Source organism: Tachyglossus aculeatus, chromosome 11 (genome assembly GCF_015852505.1).
Source record: "Tachyglossus aculeatus isolate mTacAcu1 chromosome 11, mTacAcu1.pri, whole genome shotgun sequence".
Taxonomy (NCBI): domain Eukaryota; kingdom Metazoa; phylum Chordata; class Mammalia; order Monotremata; family Tachyglossidae; genus Tachyglossus; species Tachyglossus aculeatus.
This window is the reverse complement of record NC_052076.1, coordinates 41,000,390-41,021,296: the sequence shown is the minus strand read 5'-3', so window position 1 is coordinate 41,021,296 and position 20,907 is coordinate 41,000,390. Positions and strand designations below refer to the sequence as shown.

General features: G+C 42.0%; 1 protein-coding gene across 1 annotated transcript in view; it reads right to left on the bottom strand.

Moving 5' to 3' along the window:
- Positions 1–10,735: 10,735 nt before the first annotated feature.
- The window catches only part of WFDC1 (WAP four-disulfide core domain 1), a 41,575-nt gene continuing 31,403 nt past the window's right edge, over positions 10,736–20,907 (bottom strand). Inside the window, exon 5 of the mRNA XM_038754626.1 lies at positions 10,736–11,363. Coding sequence (XP_038610554.1) covers positions 11,344–11,363 — 20 coding nt within the window. The 3' untranslated portion in view covers positions 10,736–11,343. The remainder of the gene's footprint in view (positions 11,364–20,907) is intronic.

Below are 20,907 nucleotides of genomic sequence, written 5' to 3'. Positions count from 1 at the left end.
ATTATTATTCTTGAGGAAAAGTTTCACATAATAAGGTGAAAACAGTGACAGACATTGTTAATACCAAACATGGCAATGCAGCTAGGGACAGCTTTTTCTTGCACTTATGGTTGAAACTGCGGGACTCATAATTACCTTTTCAGTCACTCATACACACCATAGTTGAATTTCGCTACCAATGGTGCCTCTTCGAATTATGACAACTAGACATCTATATGTTTATCTATCTATGTTTAACTTACTGTGTGTTTTAGAATGTTTGTCTCCCCTCTAAGGCATTCAGCCCATAAGGGAACCAGTGTAACCACACTTTGGCCCAGCTTCCCAAGCCATCAGGATCTTGTTTTAGGCTACTTTAGGCCACTTGCTGCTGCTTGCATTCATTCCCAGTGGAAAAATCAAGACTACTGTTTATGAACTTGATTTGAAATTTGAAAATGTGGAAGAAAAATTGTTATTGTCTTTTCCTAGCATGTACAAGGGATCCATTTGCTTTAGACAACACCTAAAGTCAACTGAATTTTCTACAGAGCTAGGCCGCTAGTAGTTAACAGATCAACAAATTAAGTCAAGCAATTTGAGAATGAGAGAAAAGAGCACATTCATATTCCTCAGGTGCTTGGATTAGTGGTTTTAAAAAAAAAACACATTTAAAAGGTCACCTTTTTCCCAAGGAATTCCTGAATAAATTTCTCCATCATCCCAGGTAGGTCATTTCTCAGTCACTTTAGTACTCTAATGCATTTAACCTTTCACTGTTGCAGACATACTCTCCTGTTTGTTATTTACATCCATTTTCACATTCTTTAAACCATTGCATAGCTGTTGAATTTTATCATTGTGTCTTCCCTATGAAATTGTAAATGTGAGTAGAGAAGCAGCATGGCCTAGCGGATAGAGCTCGGGCCTAGGAATCAGAGGACCTGGGTTCTAATCCCAGCTCCACCCCTTGTCTGCTATGTGACCTTGTCTGTCTACTTTTGTTTTGTTTTGTTGTCTGTCTCCCCCCTTCTAGACTGTGAGCCAGTTGTTGGGTAGGGATTGCCTCTATTTGTTGCCGGATTGCACTTTCCAAGCACTTAGTACAGTGTTCTGCACACAGTAAGTGCTCAATAAATACGATTGAATAAATTAATTTTGGGCAAGTCACTTCCCTTCTCTGTGCCTCAGTTACCTCATCTGTAAAAGGGGGATTTGAGACTGTGAGCCCCATGTGGGACAGGGACTGTGGCCAACCTGATTAACTTGTATCTACTCCAGTGTGGTTGCAACAGTGCCTGGCATGTAGTAAGCACTAACAAATGCTATAAAAAATCAAGTTTAATACTCCTGTGTGATTCTTTAGCTCCTAGTGTTCTGTATAGTGAAGGTGCTCAATTAATAATAATAATGGTATTTATTAAGCGCTTACTATGTGCAAAGCACTGTTCTAAGCGCTGGGGAGATTACGAGGTGATCAGGTTGTCCCACAGAGGGCTCACAGTCTTAATCCTCATTTTACAGAGGAGGGAACTGAGGCCTAGAGAAGTTAAGTGACTTGCCCAAAGTCACACAGCTGACAATTGGCGGAGCTGGGATTTGAATCCATGACCTCTGACTCCAAAGCCCGTGCTCTTTCCACTGAGCCACGTTGCTACAGATACTGTTAACACTGTTATTGGTGCTACAGGGGAGAAGATGTAGCCAAAAGCCCTGCTACACTGTAAACTCATTGTGGACAGGGAATGTGTCTGTTTATTGTTGTACTGTACTCTCCCAAGCACTTGGTACAGTGCTTTGCACACAGTATGTGCTCAATAAATATGATTGACTGACTGACTTTGGATTCATTAACTGCACAATTCATAGTGTTACTCCAAAAGGAAACACAAGCAATAATAATAATAATGTTGGTATTTATTAAGCTTACTATGTGCCGAGCACTGTTCTAAGCACTGGGGCAGATACAGGGTAATCAGGTTGTCCCACTTGGGGTTCACAGTCTTAATCCCCATTTTACAGATAAGGTAACTGGGGCACTGAGAAGTGAAGTGACTTGCCCAAAGTCACACAGCTGACAAGTGGCAGAGCCGGGATTAGAACCCACGACCTCTGACTCCTAAGCCTGTGCTCTTTCCACTAAACCACGCTGCTTCTCTAATTGATTGATTGAAGAATAAGCAAAATATTTTCTTCAAACATTTCACTAATCACTAGATTCCAAATCTGTTGCCAGTAGCGAGGGCTAAAGCGCATGGTCCAATCTTAACTTATCCATCCCATCTGGAAATACCTGCTGGTTGTTTACATCATTACAATGACTTTACAATTACAATAACCTTTGCAATTACAATGACACCCACGTTTCTCTGTCCACTGTTTTCTGATCCTCTCTATGTAAGAAAGCTGCCTTATTGAATCAGGTATAAATTATCTACATCAATGCACACTGTTTGTGTGCATTGTAAGCTTTGTAAGAATGTTGCAGATCCTGAAATGGTGACTAAAACTTCACCCACAGGTTATAAGGCTGTTGTCTGGAGGCATCCCTGCTGTAGAGTGTATACTCGCAGTTTTGCAGACTGTCCAATATTCCAACGTGATATCCTAGTGCTGGGTGCTTTAGAGTTATAGATGGGTTACAAAACCCCCCATGTACTGATTATTTTATGGCTTAACAAGGAGAAGAAGGAGAAACTTGGGTGTGGGGGGGTGCAGGGTTGTGTGTGTGTGTGTAACTGTTGTATGTAAAAGAGAGAGAGAGACAGAGACAGAGGGTAAGTGGAGGAAGGAAGAAGGAAGAGTTTAGATACTCCTCACCTTTATTATTTTTATTATTAGTAGTAGTAATAATAATAATTGTATTTGTTAAGCGCTTACTATGTGCCAAGCACTGTTCTAAACACTAGTGTAGATTCAAGGTAATCAGGTTGTCCCATGTGGGGCTCACAGTCTCAATCCCCATTTTACGGATAGGCAACTGAGGCACAGAGAATTAAGCGACTTGCCCAAGGTCACACAGCAGACAAGTGGCAGACCCTGGATTAGAAAGCTATTCCTCTCAGCGGGTCAGGACTGGGATGGGTGACAATAGGAATGAGTGATGCAGAGTGGCAGTGGAAATGGAAGCAACAATCAAAATAAAGGGCAGAGGCCCTTTAGAGGTCTTTCTCCCTTCAGTGGCCTTCTCCCCTCCCCTGTCTTCACTGCCACAGAGGTCAGCTTCCTATAGTCAGGGTGGGGCAAGAGGATGAGTGAAGAGCAAGTTCATCCACATAGAGGAGACAAGAGGGGAGTGGGTGTGTTGTGATTTCCCCCTGGAGGGTGTAACCTTTGCAATTACACCCACCCAAAGCACCTATGGTGACAAACAGTTCCTGGAAGAGAACAGACTAGTCCTGTCTCGCCCACAGCCAGGGACCAATTCAAATCCCACTGCACCATGGAGCAGCAATCCAGCACTCTCTCCCATCTATCTTGAAGCCCAACAACCATCTAAGACGCTGATGGACAGATGCTGGGCAGAGACTGGCTCAGCCTGCAGATGCTGTGAGAAGCAGAAATCTTCACTGTTGACATAACCTAACAAGGTGACGTAGAACAGCCTTAAAATGAAATTGCTCAAAGGACCCTGGCAGCAAATCTTTCAAAATAGCTCTAGCCCAGTTAAGAGACAGGTGTGCAGCACTCTCTCTCCTCAACATGCCCACCCACCCTGTTCTAGGAGACCTCGTCAGCCTGTGTGAAATTTCAAAGAAAACTCAGCAAACAGGAAGACGTTGGTTCTCGTGCGGAAGTGTAATGTCTGGGAGGTACCTTGTGCGTCTCGTGCCACAGGGTGCCAAAGTATGGTGGATTAATTCAGTAGGAACTGCCAGAAGCTTTTTGGTGGTAGCTATTCATTTATGGCAGGCTTTGGATCTTCCTTATTTCCATAACAGTCATGCACTCACTAAAGGTTCACATCAATTCATGAGGGCATAAATTTCAGATGTGGAAGTGAGCTGTGCACTCCTGAAAACTGTCTGAACTCTTTTGGGCCACTAGGTACCAATAAGCAAACTTAAGCAGTCCTTTTCTAGATGGTTCCCTTCTGAGTTTTTAAAGAGACTTAACTTACACCAGGCCAAAGCCAGGCACTGGTAGAATCTAGTTTGGAAGCATTTGGGAATGTTAGGAAGCAAATTCACATCTTCAAGTAAGTGAGTTGTACTAGAAAAGATCCCAGGAAGCCCTCAGCAGCAAGCCCAGTTACTCCCAGTTCTCCAATAACATAGGGGTTAGGGCCTTGACAACTTCCCTCCCACGTTAATGGAAAATTCCCAGAAAAATCTGCCACATGCATGCCTACAACCATTTCTTCCAACATAGCATTGTGTTCTATGAAAATAGACCCATATTGTTGGCAAGTGTTTCCTAATTCCCCAACAGCATTCTATCCATTACCTGCAGTGGAAAAAAAAAACATATTGTGGGAGAATTGACTGTCTATTCAGCCTTCATTCACATTAGTCAGCCTCAAGTAGGGAGATTACACATTGAGAGAAAGGGAAAATGATATGCAGATTGGAAAATAATCAACATACTCATAAAATACTCATAAGTGGATTGATTATATACACCCCATGTGTGTATTGATTTTACTCCTTTAGATCCTAGAGGGTTCTTTTGTAGTATCCTAGTTCAATACTCTGCCCATTTGATACGGATTCAAATATTGCAGCAACTCATAACGTTCTAGTCTTTTTCAGAACTTGCACATATGTTCGCACTACCTGTCATTGGTTTGCTCTGTGACCTTAGGCAGGATGCTTAACCTCTCTGGTCTCCATTTCCATGTGAGTCAGTGAGACAGGGAAGCAGCATGGCCTGGTGGATGATGTTTGGGCCTGGGAGTCAGAAGGATCTGGGTTCTAATCTTGCCCCTGCCACTTGTCTCCTGTGTGACCTTAGGCAAGTCACTTCACTTCTCTGGGCCTCAGTTTCCTCATCTGTAAAATGGGGATGAAGATTGGGTGCCCCATGCCGGACACAGACTGTGTCCAATGTTATTACCTTCCATCTACTCCAGTGCTTAGAACAGTGCCTGGCACATAATAAGCACTTAACAAATACCATAAAAAAAGCACTTTGGAAAAAAAAGTGCTATACAAATTCAAGGCGTTGTTTTTACTTATGTATATACAAAGAGATATCATTCTGACATTTACTCATGATTATGGTACTAAGCATTCATCAGGTGCCAAACATATATCATATATACATATTTTATATGTATATATACATATATATATTTGAAATGATGGCATTTTTAAGTGCTTACTATGTGTCAAACACTGCTCTAAACACTGGGGTAGTTACCACCTAATCAGGTTGAATACTGTCCCTGTCCCGCAGATGGGCCTGGTCAGCCCTGTTGTGCTGAGCTCAACCGCAACACTGGTCCAAGGGGGCAGAGTTGCTATCTCCCCAGTGCTGCTTGCTGGCAAACACGCAGCCTTTCGTAGTTTATGCCATTTAGATTTCTCATATTTGGAGTGAAAATTGTGGGTGTTACATTTTTGTCTACTTTTCGCTCGGTAACACCTCCCTAGAGAGGCACCAATGACTCCATGAGTCCCATGGCAACCCTTCAGATGGCAACGCTCTCCGAATCAAATCCTCAAACTTTATCCACCCCTGTATCCACCCCAGCACTTGGTACAGTGCCTAGCACATAGTAAGTGCTTAACAAATGCCATAGTTATTATCCAGGGATGATCCATGTCTGCAGCCTTTTCCTACTAAGGATACTCTCCAGTAAAACTGTAAGCTCCCTGGGAGAAGGGAGTGAGAATTTTGCCTCACTGGTTTCTCTCAAATGCTTAGGAAAAAGCTTTGCACCCCATAGGTGCTCAATAAATACTCCTGATAGAAGGATTGGTACACGGGAGTTTCTGGGGAAGGCAATTAATCAGGCTACCTGTAGAAGCCACCCCCCCATCAAGAAAGTACACAGGTGTGTTTTCTTGGCTGAAAGGCTCTCTCAGGTACGTTTCACACACACACATATACATATATATATACATATATATATATATATATATGTGTGTGTGTGTGTTTCATCCCCTCCTCACCATAATTTCAATCAGCATCCTTTCTGGAAAGCCCCTGGGCACACCCTGAAGGATTCTGGAGGTGAACTGGATCCCTTACGCTATTCTGAGGGGCTGTGCCCTTCACCTCTGATTCAACCTGGAGTGCCTCAGCACCCTGGCTTTGGCTCAGCTGTGTAGTACAGGACAAACTGCACTGCACACCTTGGTGCCAAGGTGTGTCAAGGTGGGTTTGGAGAAGCAGTTCTCTCCCAGCTTGCTCCTCTCTGCCTCAGGATCACTCAGGTCCTTCTCTGTAGACCTAATCTTTGGAGGTGGGTTTGAGAGGGGAAAAACAGTTGCATTAGTCAGCTAGGTCGAGCCCCAGATGAGTAGTAAAAGCAGGAGCGGTACGGTGCTAAGCCTCAGGATAGTGCTCAATAAATACGATTGAATGAATGGCCTTTTGCAATCATTCTGTGACCCAGCACACCCGCAGAGCAGAGCTGAAGTGTTCATCCTGTCTGGCTGGGAGTTGCCTGGATTGTGAAATTAGTGACTGAAAGGTGCCTTGTGCAGTGCAAAGTCTAGTCATTTATTTGTCCATTAACAAGCTAACAGGAAATCCAGTCCAGCTTGATTATCTGCCTCTTTCTTTCCCATGGGTTGACTATGGTGGAGGGGACAGGCGTGGGGTGGCAAGCAGGGCTAGTCCTGTAGTACCCTGAAGTGCAGTCCTCAAAGGGTGAACAATAATAAGAAGAATAATGGTATTTATTAGGTGCTTACTATGTACCAGGCCCTGTACTAAGCTCTGGGGTGGATACAAGCAAATCGGGTTGGACACAGTCCCTGTTCCACATAGGCCTCACAGTCTCTGCATTTTACAGATGAGGTAACAGGTTCAGAAAAGTGAAGTGACCTGCCCAAGGTCACGTAGCAGACAAGTGGCAGAGTAGGAATTCTAACTCCCAGGCCCCATGTTCTATCCATTACACCATGCTACTTCTCAAAAAAGCACTGAAGCAACAAAGTCCTTTTTAGAGGGCATGCGCTGGTCAAGGAATGGCTCAACCTCAGTTTGTTTTTAATAAGTAAAGAAAATCTAATTAAAATTCTCTCTGCACCTTCGCTGAGCTGATATCAATACATTCTTTGTTGGATTTTTTTTTCCTATAGAGCTGCCAATATTGTACTTTCTTTTTTTCCAAAAGTTCTTCCAAGAGACCTCTTTTTTCCTCTTTTAAAGAAGAACATTGACTATGCAAACAAGTTCCAAATCAGTGGACTTAAGTTCCCAGAGGGCCCAACAGACAGCTGAACCTCACTTTTTATTCTTCAGGAGTAAAAATATTGTGGGTCAAACAAAGATCCAGGCCAGAATGAACTACCCCATCTCCTTCTCAACCCTCAGAATGCAAACAGAACGAAATTTGTTTTCTGTGTTTGTGAGTCGTGTCATATTTATCAAATCCGCAACATCAAGTGTTCTGTAATACTTAAATTACTTTTTCAAAAATAACATGCAACTTTTGTATGCCTACAACAAACCAGATTTGGGGGAGGACAGGAAGCTATCTGAGCAAATCAACAAACAAAAAATTCATAAAGGAAGGCAGGAATACGCATACTAGATTCTGGATAGGTGAGTCTAAATCTAATATAAAGCAAACATGGTTTTTCAGTTCCTTTATTCTTCAATTATCCTAAAGTGAATTTAAATATGTATCCTCACAAACAATGTTTAAAAGTAATTGTGATACATTCTGCAAATTTTCATTTTATTGAATACAAATAAAGCCTGTAAATTTCTTAACAGCAAGTAAAACTTGAAATACAGACCTCTGTAACATGAAACCTTTTGAAGCACCAATGTATTTAGAAAGCACTGTTTTATTTTAACATTTTCCAGAGTTTTCACTGTCATTACAGTTTCTTCCATCTAAAAATAAAACTGAAAGTCACCATCATGTTCAATCAGCATCATACATTCCAATATTAGCTAGCAGTACATCATTTGTAGATTTTTTTTTGGTTATTTTACTTGCACCATGACTGGAAGTTTTAAAGAAAATGATTAACAAAACAGAATTGGACAGCATAATTTCTTGCACAGTACAATACAATCAGCACCATAAAATGTACTAAACTGAAGAATCAGAAAAATAAACATTTACTCCTTAGTAGAAATGTCAGTTTCACCTTGTGTTCCAACAAAACTTTGACTTCACAGAATGGGGGTGGGGGTGGTGTGTGTGTGAGAGAGAGAGAGAGAAAATGGGGTAAAACTGGCAATATCCAAGTCAGAATTCCATGGAAAAGGATGCCCATTGAGTAGTATAGCAACTGAAAGTGCAATGTAACATTCCAAAGAGACAGGGATATATACCTTCGCCTTCAGGAAAGTTTATACTTTCCTATCGATTCAATCATCTACCTCCAAGCAAAGGAAATGATGGTAGAGTAATCAAGGACACTACAAATACCCCCACGTGTACCCTCATTTGATATTTGTCAACTGTACAATTTTAGAAATTTTGTATAGCTAATTCAAACCAAGGAAATATCATCATCATCACCCTGGTGGTATTTATTGAGCAAATAGTATGTTTAGAGCACTGTACTAAGTGCTTGGAAGAGTGCAATACTACAGGGTTGTAACACTACAGACATACTCCGCATCCACAATGAGCTTACAGTCTAGAAGGATATATGAGTAAATATGAGATCACTCTTCATAAAATGTATCAGATTTAATATAAGTGAATGCATAAAGGGATAATTTTAAAAAGGCAAACTTAGAACCTAAGAATTCCAAATCCAACCCACTACCTATTTTCAGCTTCCAATTCTGCCCAAATGGGAAAGTATAAATTCTGGTTGCTGGACAATATAAATAATCTTTTGGATCTGCAGATAAAGTAAAAATGGTGATTTCTATGTCATGCTCTAATTTAGCAAACTACATTCACTTCACCTGATCTGAAAAAAAAAAATAATTCAAATGTTCTAAGTTTAATAGTGCATATGAAACCTTGAAAACTTACCGTGAACTTCTGAGAAAACTAACTTTCTTTGCAATAGAAAGAAACTCAAGGTAAAATTAGAAAAATTGGTATAGAATATTATCCTTCAATCAGTTATCACACAGAAATGTGAACCAATAAAATGTCAAAACAATTTTGAGAAGCAGAGTAGCCTAGGGAAAAGAGCCTGTGAGCCCACTGTTGGGTAGGGACTGTCTCTATATGTTGCCAACTTGTACTTCCCAAGCACTTAGTACAGTGCTCTGCACACAGTAAGCGCTCAATAAATACAATTGATTGATTGATTGATTGAATAACCTGGGTTGTAACCCTGGCTCTGCCATGTGCTTGCTGTGGGTCCTTTGCCAAGTGACTTAAATCCTCTGTGCCTTAGTATCCTCATTTATAAAACAGATATTAAATATCTGTCCTCTCTTTTGTGAGCCCCACATGGGTCAAGGATGTCCCCAACCTGATATTCCTGTATCTACCTCAGTGCTTAGTCTAGTGCTTGGCACATAGGAAACACTTATGGAAACACATAGGAAACACGCTGCTTAAGAGAAGCAGCATGGCTCAGTGGAAAGAGCCCGGGCTTTGGAGTCAGAGGTCGTGGGTTCAAATCCCGGCTCCGCCACTTGTCAGCTGTGTGACTTTGGGCAAGTCACTTCACTTCTCTGGGCCTCAGGTCCCTCATCTGTAAAATGGGGATGAAGACTGTGAACCCCACGTGGGACAGCCTGATTACCTTGTACCTACCCCAGCGCTTAGAACAGTGCTTGGCACATAGTAAGCGTTTAACAAATACCAACATAAAAAAAATAAAACAACAAAAACCTCACTTATAATTAGCACTGCAGAAAATGTCCACTGGCATGGGACAATTTATTAGAAAATTGCAGGAATGAAAATGATGATGCTGACTGGCTGTTAGAAGTTCTTGCTCATGTCAGAAATTTCTAACTAATCAACATCTACCCAGGGGCTCCGCCTCAGGGGTGGCAGAAAGGTTAGAGAGAGGGGTGGCCCAGAGGAATTTAGGAGTGTCAGAGGGGTGGGATGGGGGAAGAGCAAGGGTGGTTGGGAACTCAGAGAGGATGAACATCTAAAAGTGCAGGGGAGAGCTGGGTTATCACTTTGCTTCTCCTCTTTTTTCTAACCCTGCCAGCCCCTCCCCTCACCCACAATCCCCACACTCTAATCATTAGATCAATCAACTAATCAGTTGTATTTGAGTGCTTACTGTGTGCAGAGCACCATACTAAGTGCTTGGGAGAGCACAATAGAGTTTCTAGACATATTCCCTGCCTACAAGAAATTTACAGTCTAGAGTTTGGGACTTTTAGACTAGTGCATATAATGATCTAAAACAAAGGGACATAAGTCATGTGGAACCTTTGTGCCTCTTTTACAAATAAATATCCCATTGTTTGTTGTTTTTAAGTGGTATTTGTTAAGTGTTTACTATGCGGCAGGCACTGTTCTAAGCAGTGGGGTGGATATGAGATAGTCAGGTTGGATACAGTCCATGGCCCACATGGGACTCACAGACTCACAGTCTGAATCCCCAATTTACAGATGAGGTAACTGAAGAACAGAGAAGTGAAGTGACTTGCCCAGCGTCACCCAACAGACAAGTGGCAGAGTCAGGATTAGAACCCAGATGCTTCTGATGCCCAGGCCCACGATCTATCCACTAGGCTACAAAGCTTCCCAGTTTAAGAATGTAAAACTATCAGAAGTTATGGATTGTTCACCGAGTATGAAGTCAATGTTTAATGTGGGCAGGGAACATGTCTACCAACTCTGTTGTATTTTATCATCCCAAAGGCTTAATATAGTGCTCTGAACTCAATACCATTGATAAATGCCACTGAAAGTTTCCTAGGCAAGGTACCAGGCTTGATTTTTGACACCCAGCTGAGAGAACGTACACCATGGTAAGGCTTGCTTGTAAACATTCAGTGACCTACTATGAAGCTGTAGGTACACTGGACACATGTTGGCACCAGAGGTAGAGATCTGTACTTTGGTGTTCGAGATGCGTTTTATCTGTAGAGATCCAAGGAAAAGCAGAGATTTCTCTCCGGAATCAAGACACTCTTCGGCAGAGACAGTAGGAAGGTTTGACAGCTGGGTCTAGCGCAGTTCTTAACCAGACTTTACCCATCCAGGATTAGAAAACTGCTGAAGGCATTTCAGGGGAGGTTGGCGTTTTTCAAAAACTGACAACGAAGGAGGCATGGCTTTCTTTGAAAGCTTCATTATAGCTGAGCCCAGCTGGCTGAAAAATCAAGCAGAGGGGAAATTGAAATGCCTTTAAATGTGCTTTACAGGGCATGCTTTCATGTAACCTTTTAATCTTATTAAGCTTTCTTTCACAAGTACAGTAAAAATTCCAATTTAGATGAAACTCTGTAATTCCTGTTCAACAATCTGCTCTTTGGTGTCCTTGGGTGGCAATGGGCTTGGGAGGAAAGAGGATTTTTTTGGACTTTTCTGTCCAAAGCCTGAAGTTTCTTTCTGTGTCCCCCCACACCCGACTCTAAATTTACAGGGACAGCTCTGAGCGGAAAATCCCCAAGAAGAAACTTTAAACTCAGGGAAAAAGGAGACACGCTCTCTTTCTCTTCACTCTTTCCACTTCCCTTTCCCTCACCTTGAGTTCATCATCACCAATCCAATCATCATTAATAGCATTCGTAGCATGCTAATTGAGTACTAGGCACTGAATGAAGTGCTTAGGAGGGCAGCTTAGGAGAAGCAGCATGGTCTAGGGAATACAGCACAGGCCTAGGAGTCAGAAGGTCCTGGGTTCTAATTCCAGGCCTGCCATTTGTCCACTCTGTGACCTTGGGCAAGTCACTTCACTTCTCTGTGACTCAGTTACATCATCTGTAAAATGGGGATTAAGACTCTGAGCCCAATGTGAGGCAGAGATTTGTTTAAACCCAATTACCTTGTTTCTATCCCAGCACTTAGTATAGTGCCTGGCCCATAGTAAGTACTTAACAAATACCACAATTATTACTAGTACAATGGTGTAGCCTCAAGCTTACAAGCTGTTGGAGGTGACAGACAAAAAATGTGTTACAGAGAGTGAAAGATAAAGGAAAAAAGATATTAGTAGGAAGTGGCACACCTATCAGGAGGGAACAGTCAGAAAAAATAATTGAATGCATAAATACATATATAAATGTATGCATGTGCATTTGGGGGCTGAAGACACAAAGTACACAAGTGCCAGGGATGGGATCTGGTTCCATGCAGCCGGGCATTTGGGAATTAACTGGGGAAGGGTTCCTGGAGTAGGTGGGATTACAAGAGGGCTTAGTGATGGGGAGAGCTGTGCGCTGGTGGAGTTGGTCAGGGAGAAAGCGCCAGGTGTAGGGAACTGCAGGAACTAGGAGTTGTCAGTTGCATCTGAGTTCACCACTTTCCCGTAGCATCGGAATGCAATCTACGGCCCACCTGGTGGTGATCTGTCACAGGTCTGACTCTGGTGACACTGAGAAATGAATGAAATATTGAAATAGTTGAGAGGTTTTATGTTAAGCCTGTCACTAAAAGCTTGCCCCGCACTCATCACAAAAATTTAGGTGCCAAATACAAAATACAACCCGCAAGAGGCCACGTGAACTCACATCTGAAGAGGCTCTAAATCTGATTCCGTTGACTTGTTTCTTTTAGAACAGTCAGCCTTCTCCTGTGTTCATCTGGGTACTAGGCAATGGCAAACCCAGCAGTAGGGAGGCAGCCTGGCTTAGTGGAAAGAGCATATGGCAGGAAACCAGGAAGCCCAAGTTCTAGCTGCAGCTCTTGCTTTGGGCAAGCTGCTTATGCTCTCAGTTCCCCCTTTTGCAAAATGGGGATAAAATAGATAGCTGTCCCAGGAAAGATGCTCTCCCATCTAAGTGGCCTCAGAGATCTGATTCAGAGCATGAGAGGGAATGTGGTAGGGTCAGCCTGAAGAATGTCCTGACTTTTGACTGGCCAGTGTCAGAGAGAGCTTCAAATGCAGACTAAGAGAATAGGCCTCATCTCTCTGAGCCATCCATCTCTGAGTGTTGCCTCTAGGCTGAAGTCACTTGTCTGCAGCTTCGATCTCAACTCTGGAGACTTTATGCAGAATGGAGTCTTTCATGGTGAATACCCCAAACACGGTTCCCTCCATACAAACCTACTCCAACTTCAACCCCTGCCCATCCAGGAGAAACTCCCCACAAGAGACTCCACTGTTCTGAGGTTCTACAATTACAAAAAAAAAATATTTCAGTGAATCTACTTGTTCCACATTTTCAATTTCCAAATCTGGGGCATAATCTGGAGCATCTCATAGTGTGATAATTAGGGTAAGCAAAAAGAAGGGGAAATTTCCCTGAGAACACTCGCTCGTTAAAGGAAAGACTTCACTTAGCCACACTCCTCCAGTGACATTGCTGGTCATGCGAATTCACCTAAATCCAACAGATTGTCCCAAGAGTCATTCTTGTCATCAGATCATCAGAAGTTAATTCCTTACAAAAATGAACTAATTTAGTAAGTACACAAAGACTCTGGAAGTGCAGAAATCTGACTTTCATCTTTGAAGGACACTGTGTTTAAACTGACCAGGATTCAAGGGGTTCAAATAATGGTTGGCAAATAACCAGCACTTGGTTAAAGTACTGTTTATCAGGATGGAATGGGTATGGGCCTGGGAATCAGGAGACTTGTGTTCTAGCCCCACCTCTGGCCCTGGCCTGCTGAGGAAATCATGGGCAAATCACTCAACTGCTTTGTGCCTCAGTGTCTCCATCTGTAAAAGAGGATCAATAATACTTGGCTTTTCCTACCTCATAGGGCTGCTGGGAGGATAAAATGAGATGCATAATGTGAAAAGTGTTTTGGAAAATAGGAGTATTATGGAGTGGCATCTGGCTACCTAGGATGGAGAGAAGGGAGGATGGAGGATATTAGAAATTGCAGGCAGGGTTTGAATCCAGAGGAATCTGGAAAACTAGAACTACTCTAGGCATTTAGTTCTTGATAATCGATCATTTATACCTTGGGAAATCTCACATTCACCTCATAATCTCAAAGGGGAATTGAGAAGGGCTAACAGGAAAACCATCAGATTGTCTTTTGGCCAAAAATCTAGTCCTTTCAAGTTCCTATAAAGGCTCAATTTATTTAAATTCTTTTTTGATACTAAAATGTATGCATTAATAAAATAATGATGGCATTTGTTAAGCGCTTACCACATGCCAAGCACTGTTCTAAGTACTGAACACCATTATAAGTGAATCTCCCAGGGTCTGGTAAACCCAATTATCTAGACTTTTCCAAGACTTCTGTGCTTGCTTGCCCAATGGATTTGGACTTTAACATTTGGTAGTTCTGTTCATAAGTAAGAATCTAATATAAAAGGGCACACAATTTCTAGTCGCTTATTTTAAGTCTTAATTGGACCACGAGCCCCATTGTGGGGCAAGGACTGTGTCCGACCTGTGCAACTTGTACCTACTTCTGAAACCAGTATGGTGCTTAGCATATAGTAAGTCCTTAACAAATATTATTATTATTATCATTATTATTTGAATAAGTAAGATTGGTATACATATAAAAACATGTTTCATTGGAAGACTGAATCCTACTGCTTCATGATTATCAGGATTTCTGTATATCTGATTTTCTCTGGAATCTCCAGAAGGCCCCCTTTTTCCTCTCCTCCTCCCCACCCCCCCAACCCTACATCTTTTCCCTCCCCACAGCACCTGTACATGTTTGTACAGATTTATTACTCTATTTATTTTACTTGTACATATCTACTATTCTATTTATTTTGTTAATGATGTGCATTTAGCTTTAATTCTGTTTGTTCTGATGACTTTACACCTGTGCACATGTTTTGCTTTGTTGTGTCTCGCCCTTCTAGACTGTGAGCCTGTTGTTGGGTAGGGACCGTCTCTATATGTTGCCAACTTGTACTTCCCGAGCGCTTAGTACAGTGCTCTGCACAGTACTAAGCCCTCAATAAATACAATTGAATGATTGAATGAACAAAACACAGTCACTGGTTTCTGTTCAGATTTTGGTAAATTTGGCATTAAGCTTCAGGTTCAGATTGTAATAGAAAGTTCTAAAGTTTTGTTTTTGTTCCCAGAAGACAGTGTCAGTGGTCGCCTCTCCAACAAAGCTATCCAGAATCCAACTCCACTAAGGAACTCATGAAAAATTCATTTGATAAAGTTTGAAGAACATAAGCAGGACCAAGAAGCAGCATGGCCTAATGGATAGACTATGAGCCTGCAACTCAGAAGGACCTGGGTTCTAATCCCAGATATGCCACTTGTTTGTTGGGTGCCCTTGGACCCAACTTCTCTTCTCTGTGACTCGATTACCTCATCTGTAAGTGGGGATTGATATTGTGAGCCCCATATGGGGCATGGACTGTGTCCAACTGATTAGCTTGTATCTACTCCCATGCTTGGTACAGTGCCTAGTACATAGTAAGCGCTTAACAAATATCATAAAAACTAACAAAAAACCAAGACTGTGTTGCTGGTTGGAATCTTGACCTACTCCATTTCTCCAGAGTCATTGCTTTTCCCTTCCTGATCCCCATATCGATCAATCAATGGTTTTTATGAGGTACTTACTATGTGCAGAATACGGTACTAAGCTCTCAGGATAATTCAGTACAACAGAATTGGAAGACACAATTCCTGTCTCAAGGAGTTTACAATCTAATGGAGGAGGTTACAAACATGTATGCCGCTTCTGAGGCACAGGGTTTGGTTTTTCCAAAGCACAGGGTGGCAACAATCTACTCTCTGTCTGATCTTGCCACCAACTCTTTTCTCACATCCTCCCTCAGGCCTCTCTCCCTTCATAACTCAGAACACCACTCTCCCTACCTTCAAAACCCTCCTAAAATACATCTCTTTCAAGAGGCCTTCTCTGACTAAGCTCTCATTTCCTCATCTGCCCGCCCCTCTGTGTAGCCTATGTATCCCATCCCTTAAGCACTTTGACATTCGCCCCAGCCCCACAGCACTTCCCCTCTCTGTAATTTATTTTAATGTGTGACTCTTCCTGTAGACCACTGTACTGTATTCACCCAATCACTTAGTACAGTGTTCTGCACAAAAGTAAGTGCTCAATAAATAACACTGATGATAATGGATAATCCTTCCATATAGAATAGTCCATAACTATAGCCTACATTCCTGGCTAGTGATGTTGGAGAAAATAATAGTGTGGAAAGGAATTTAACGAGAAATTGCGACTTAAAACCTTGTCCCCAGCCTTCTGCAACTGCATAATGGAATTATGTAGAAAGAAACAACAAAGTCAAAGCTACTTTAATTATCTTCCTCTTCCCAATGGCTAGAAAGCTTAAATGAGGCTTTAATCTCTGTCAGTTCTGAACAATCCATTTCACTCAGCGTTGAAATGCTGCTTCCTTTCTTACATTCAAATTGCAAGGCTTTACAAAGGAAGTGCTTCTCTTACTTAAATACTCCTTGTAAAATTTATGTCTTAGGTTGCGTCTGACTGGAAAATAACAGGGATGTTATTGGCAAAAATCATTATAAATTAGATTAAATGCATATCAGGAGAGTTGAGGAAAATTTGAGCAGAGATGACAACCTCTGAATTTAAATTGGCTCTCGACTAATTAATATTATCAGACATGTCAACTATGAAATTATGCTAATGTGATCATTAAAAGTTGAGCTATTGTCACTGGGTGCTTTATTTTGGAACATTTTGTGAACTCATGTGACAGGTAATTGAGGTACACTCAGTCGTCCGAGAGTGCAAAGGCTATATTTTTGTGAAATGCATTTTAAGGAAACCTTGTGCTACCATCCTTTACACCAAATACCTAATGAAAGAAGCCAGACTGGATGAAGATGAACAGGGAGTAAAGATGGGAGGAAGGAATATAAACAACCTTCGTTATGCTGCTGATACAACCCCACTAGCAGAAAATGAAGACTTGAAGGGCTTATTAGTAAAAGGTAAGGAACAGAGTGAAAAGATGGGCCTATATTTGAATGCAAAGAAAACAGAGATCATGATAACTGGAAGTTTTAACACATTTGTAGTGGACGGAGAGAAGACTGAAAGAGTTGACAATTTCCCTCACCTGGGATTGATAATCAATAATAAAGCAACTAGTAGCCAAGAAAAAAGCCAAAGATAAATGTTAGGAAGACTTGCTATGAAGAGCCTGGAAAAAGTCACGAAATGTCCTGATGTAATAATTGCCACAAAATACAAATTGTCATCTCTATGGTGTTTCCAGCTGCACTGTATGGATCCCAAAGCTGGACAGTGAAAAAACAGGATAGAAAGAACATCGATTCTTTTGAAGTGTGGTGTTAGAGAAGGCTTTTGTGAATACCATTGAGTGCCTGAAAAACAAATGGATTTTGGAGCAAATTAAACCAAAGTGGTCTTTGGAAGGCCAAATGACTCGACTTAGATTAGCGTATTTTGGACACATAATCAGGAGGATTACTTCTCTGGAGAAGACACTAATGCTAGGAAAAGTCCAGGGAAAACATGGAAGAGGCAGACTGGCAGGTAGGTGGATAGATACCACAGCAACGATAATGGAAGAACCTTTAGAAAGCTTGCGGATTATGGCGGAGGACAGGACATTCTGGAGAAAGTATATCCATGGAATAGCTATGAGTCAGAAATGACAACGACACTTAATAATAATAGTGTACTACCACACATATGCACACACAGCGTCTTTGACAACATGGCACCCCAAGTCCAGATGGGGTTACTCTATCAGAAGAACATTCCCTATCTCCCTAATGGCGTTCTAGCCAAAAGACATACTGAAAACATGCAGACAACAGAACTGTGCATACTGTAGTTCTGTTGATTTCAAACGATTGCCAATTCCACACATCAAAGGTGTTTATCACGAGTAAGTGATCTCTTTCCTATTGTGTATGACATTTGTTAAGCACTTACTGTGTGCCAGGAACTGTACTATACACAAGATAATCAAGTTGGACACAGTCCCTGTCCACATGGGTTTCAGTCTTAATCCCCATTTTACAGATGAGGTAACTGAGGCACAGAAAAGTTAAGTGATTTGCCCAAGGTCACACAGCAGACAAGTGGCAGAGCCAAGATTAGAATCCTGGTCCTTTGACTCCCAAGTGCTCTCTCCACTAAGCCACATGACTTCGTTCCATTTGTCAATTTAACTCTGGGTTTTAGAAGTACAAAAACCAGAATTTTCATTTAAATTCCTTTAGTTTCTTTTCTTTTTTCTCACATCTCCCGATTTTATCAAAAGCTTCCAATGGTTGCTTGTCCCTCTGTGCATCAAGAAGAAAACTTCTCACCAGTGGTTTCAAGGCACTCATTCAGCTCTCCCCCTCCTAGTTATTAGCATCTTTTTATTTTTAAAAAATATTTGCTAAGCATTTCCTATGTGCCAGGCACCGTACTACTACTAATCCCCCTTCTACAGATGAGGTAACTGAGACACAAAAACGTGAAGTGACTTGCCTGAGGTCGCACAGCAGAAAATGGCAGAGCCAGGATTAAAACCCAGGTCCTTTTGACTATCAGGCCCGTGCTCTACCCACTAGTCCGCACAGCTTCTCTAACCCATCACAACCCAGTCAGCACACTTAGCTCCTCTATTGCCAACCTATCCATTGTGCCTCGATCTGGACTCTCTCGCTATCGACCCCTTCTTCACACCCTCCCTCTTACCTGGAACTCCCTTCCTCTTTATAACCAACAAAACCCTCCACCCCAATCCCTTCCCATCTTCAAAGCCCTGCTTAAATCACATCTCCTCTAGGAGGTCTTTCCTGTCTAATGTAGACTCTTGAAATCCTCTGAGGAACGTATCTGCTAATTCTGTTGAATCGTAATCTCTGAAATGCTCAGTAAAGTATCCTGCACATAACAAGCACTCAGTAAATACCAATGATTGAGTGATCACTAATCTATGACCTCCCTGCCCTGTTTTCCCGCAAACTGTGTCATCTATGTACTTGAGTCCTCACCCCTTAGCATTCAGATACTCACTCCATCCCCTCACTCCAGCAGAACATGCGTAAATATCTTTGTACTTGGTTGCTTCTCCTACCTGTAAATTATTAGAGTGTCTGTCTCCCCCTTTATATTGTAAGCTTGTTCATGGCAGGGATCATGTCTACCAACTCTACTGTACTCTCTCCCAAGCACTTAGTACAGTGCTGTGCCTAGCATAAGCGGTGTGGCGTGGCGGAGAGAGCACAGGCCTGATAATTGGAAGGATCGGCGTTCTAATCTTGGCTCTGCCACTTGCTTGCTATGGGACCTTGGGCAAGTCATTTAATTTCCTCTGAGCCTAGGTTTCCTCAACTGTAAAGTGCACTTGAGTTGTTTCTGTAGTAGTGGTGATGCTTTGTCTTGAGTCATCCACAATTCCTTGCCCAGTTCCCCTAAACCCACTTCCACACATTGTGAGGTGACTGGTAAGAACAGTTGGTATAACTAGGGGCACAGAATAGAATCTTTCTCAGAGTTCAACGGCAGCAGATGCCACTGTACCCTTACCCTTTTGGTAATCCGTTACTACCACTATTTTTAATAATATTTTGTTAATGATGTGCATCTAGCTTTATTTCTATTTACTCTGATGACTTGACACCTGCCCACATGTTTTGTTTTGTTGTCTGTCTCCCCCTTCTAGGCTGTGAGCCCGTTGTTTGATAGGGACCATCTCTATATGTTGCCAACCTGTACTTCCCAAGCACTTAGTACAGTGCTCTGCACACAGTAAGTGCTCAATAAATACGATTGAATGAATGAATAATAATTTGGTATTTGTTAGGCACTTACTATGTGTCAAGCACTGTTCTAAACCCTGCGGAATATACAAGATAATCAAGTCAGACAGAGTCCCTGTCCCACACAGGGTTTGCAATCTAAGTATGAGTTGAACTGGTATTGAGTCCCCATTTTACAGATGAGGTAACTGAGGCACAGAGAAGTTAAGTGACTTGCCAAGGTAACATAGCAGACAAGTGGCAGAGCTGGGATTAGAACACAGGTCCTCTGAGTCCCAAGCCCATGTTCTTTCCACTAGACCATGCTGCTTCTCTATTGTTGAGTGTGATATTCAGAAGGTCTGAATAAGGGTGGGGAGGGGTCTTTTTCACTTCCTTGTTGAAACCAGTGGAAAAGCAAAGCACACAGAATTTGAAACAAAACAAAGAACAACGGCAACTAAAACACTCGGAATTGTCCTCCACAGAGCTACACAGATGAAGGCTGGGAGTTGCCTGCTGACATAGCTCACTCCTTGTAACCTCTCCCCCACTCCTGGACCACTGCTCAAGAAGTCCATGCATCTCTTCCTTTGGGTTTTTAGGAAACAAAAATTATGTTTTAAACTTCTGACAGTGGTTGGTGAGGTAGACCCAGACATTTTGGTACCATCATGATGAACTGAAGTCTAGGTGCTTGGTCAGCTTAAGTTGGACATTCCCCCTTAAGAAATTTTCATGGGTCATGTATTCATAATTTTAGCTCGTGGGTACCTGTCTGTAATTTTCTAGTTCTCTCTCTAGCATTTTCCCAGATAAGAAGTTTCTGGTAGCTGGTTTCTTGCAAGAAAGCCTTAATCAAAAGTATTAAACTAGTGCAGGGCAGAGCAACAAACTCAGCACTTAGTAGACATGATCCCTACCCTCAAGGGGTTTAAAATCTAGTGGGAAAGAAAGATGCTAAAATAAACTACAGATAGGAGGAAGTAATAGAGTATAAAGAGATGTACTTAAGGGTTGTGCAGGGAAGGGAGGGAGGTGTGT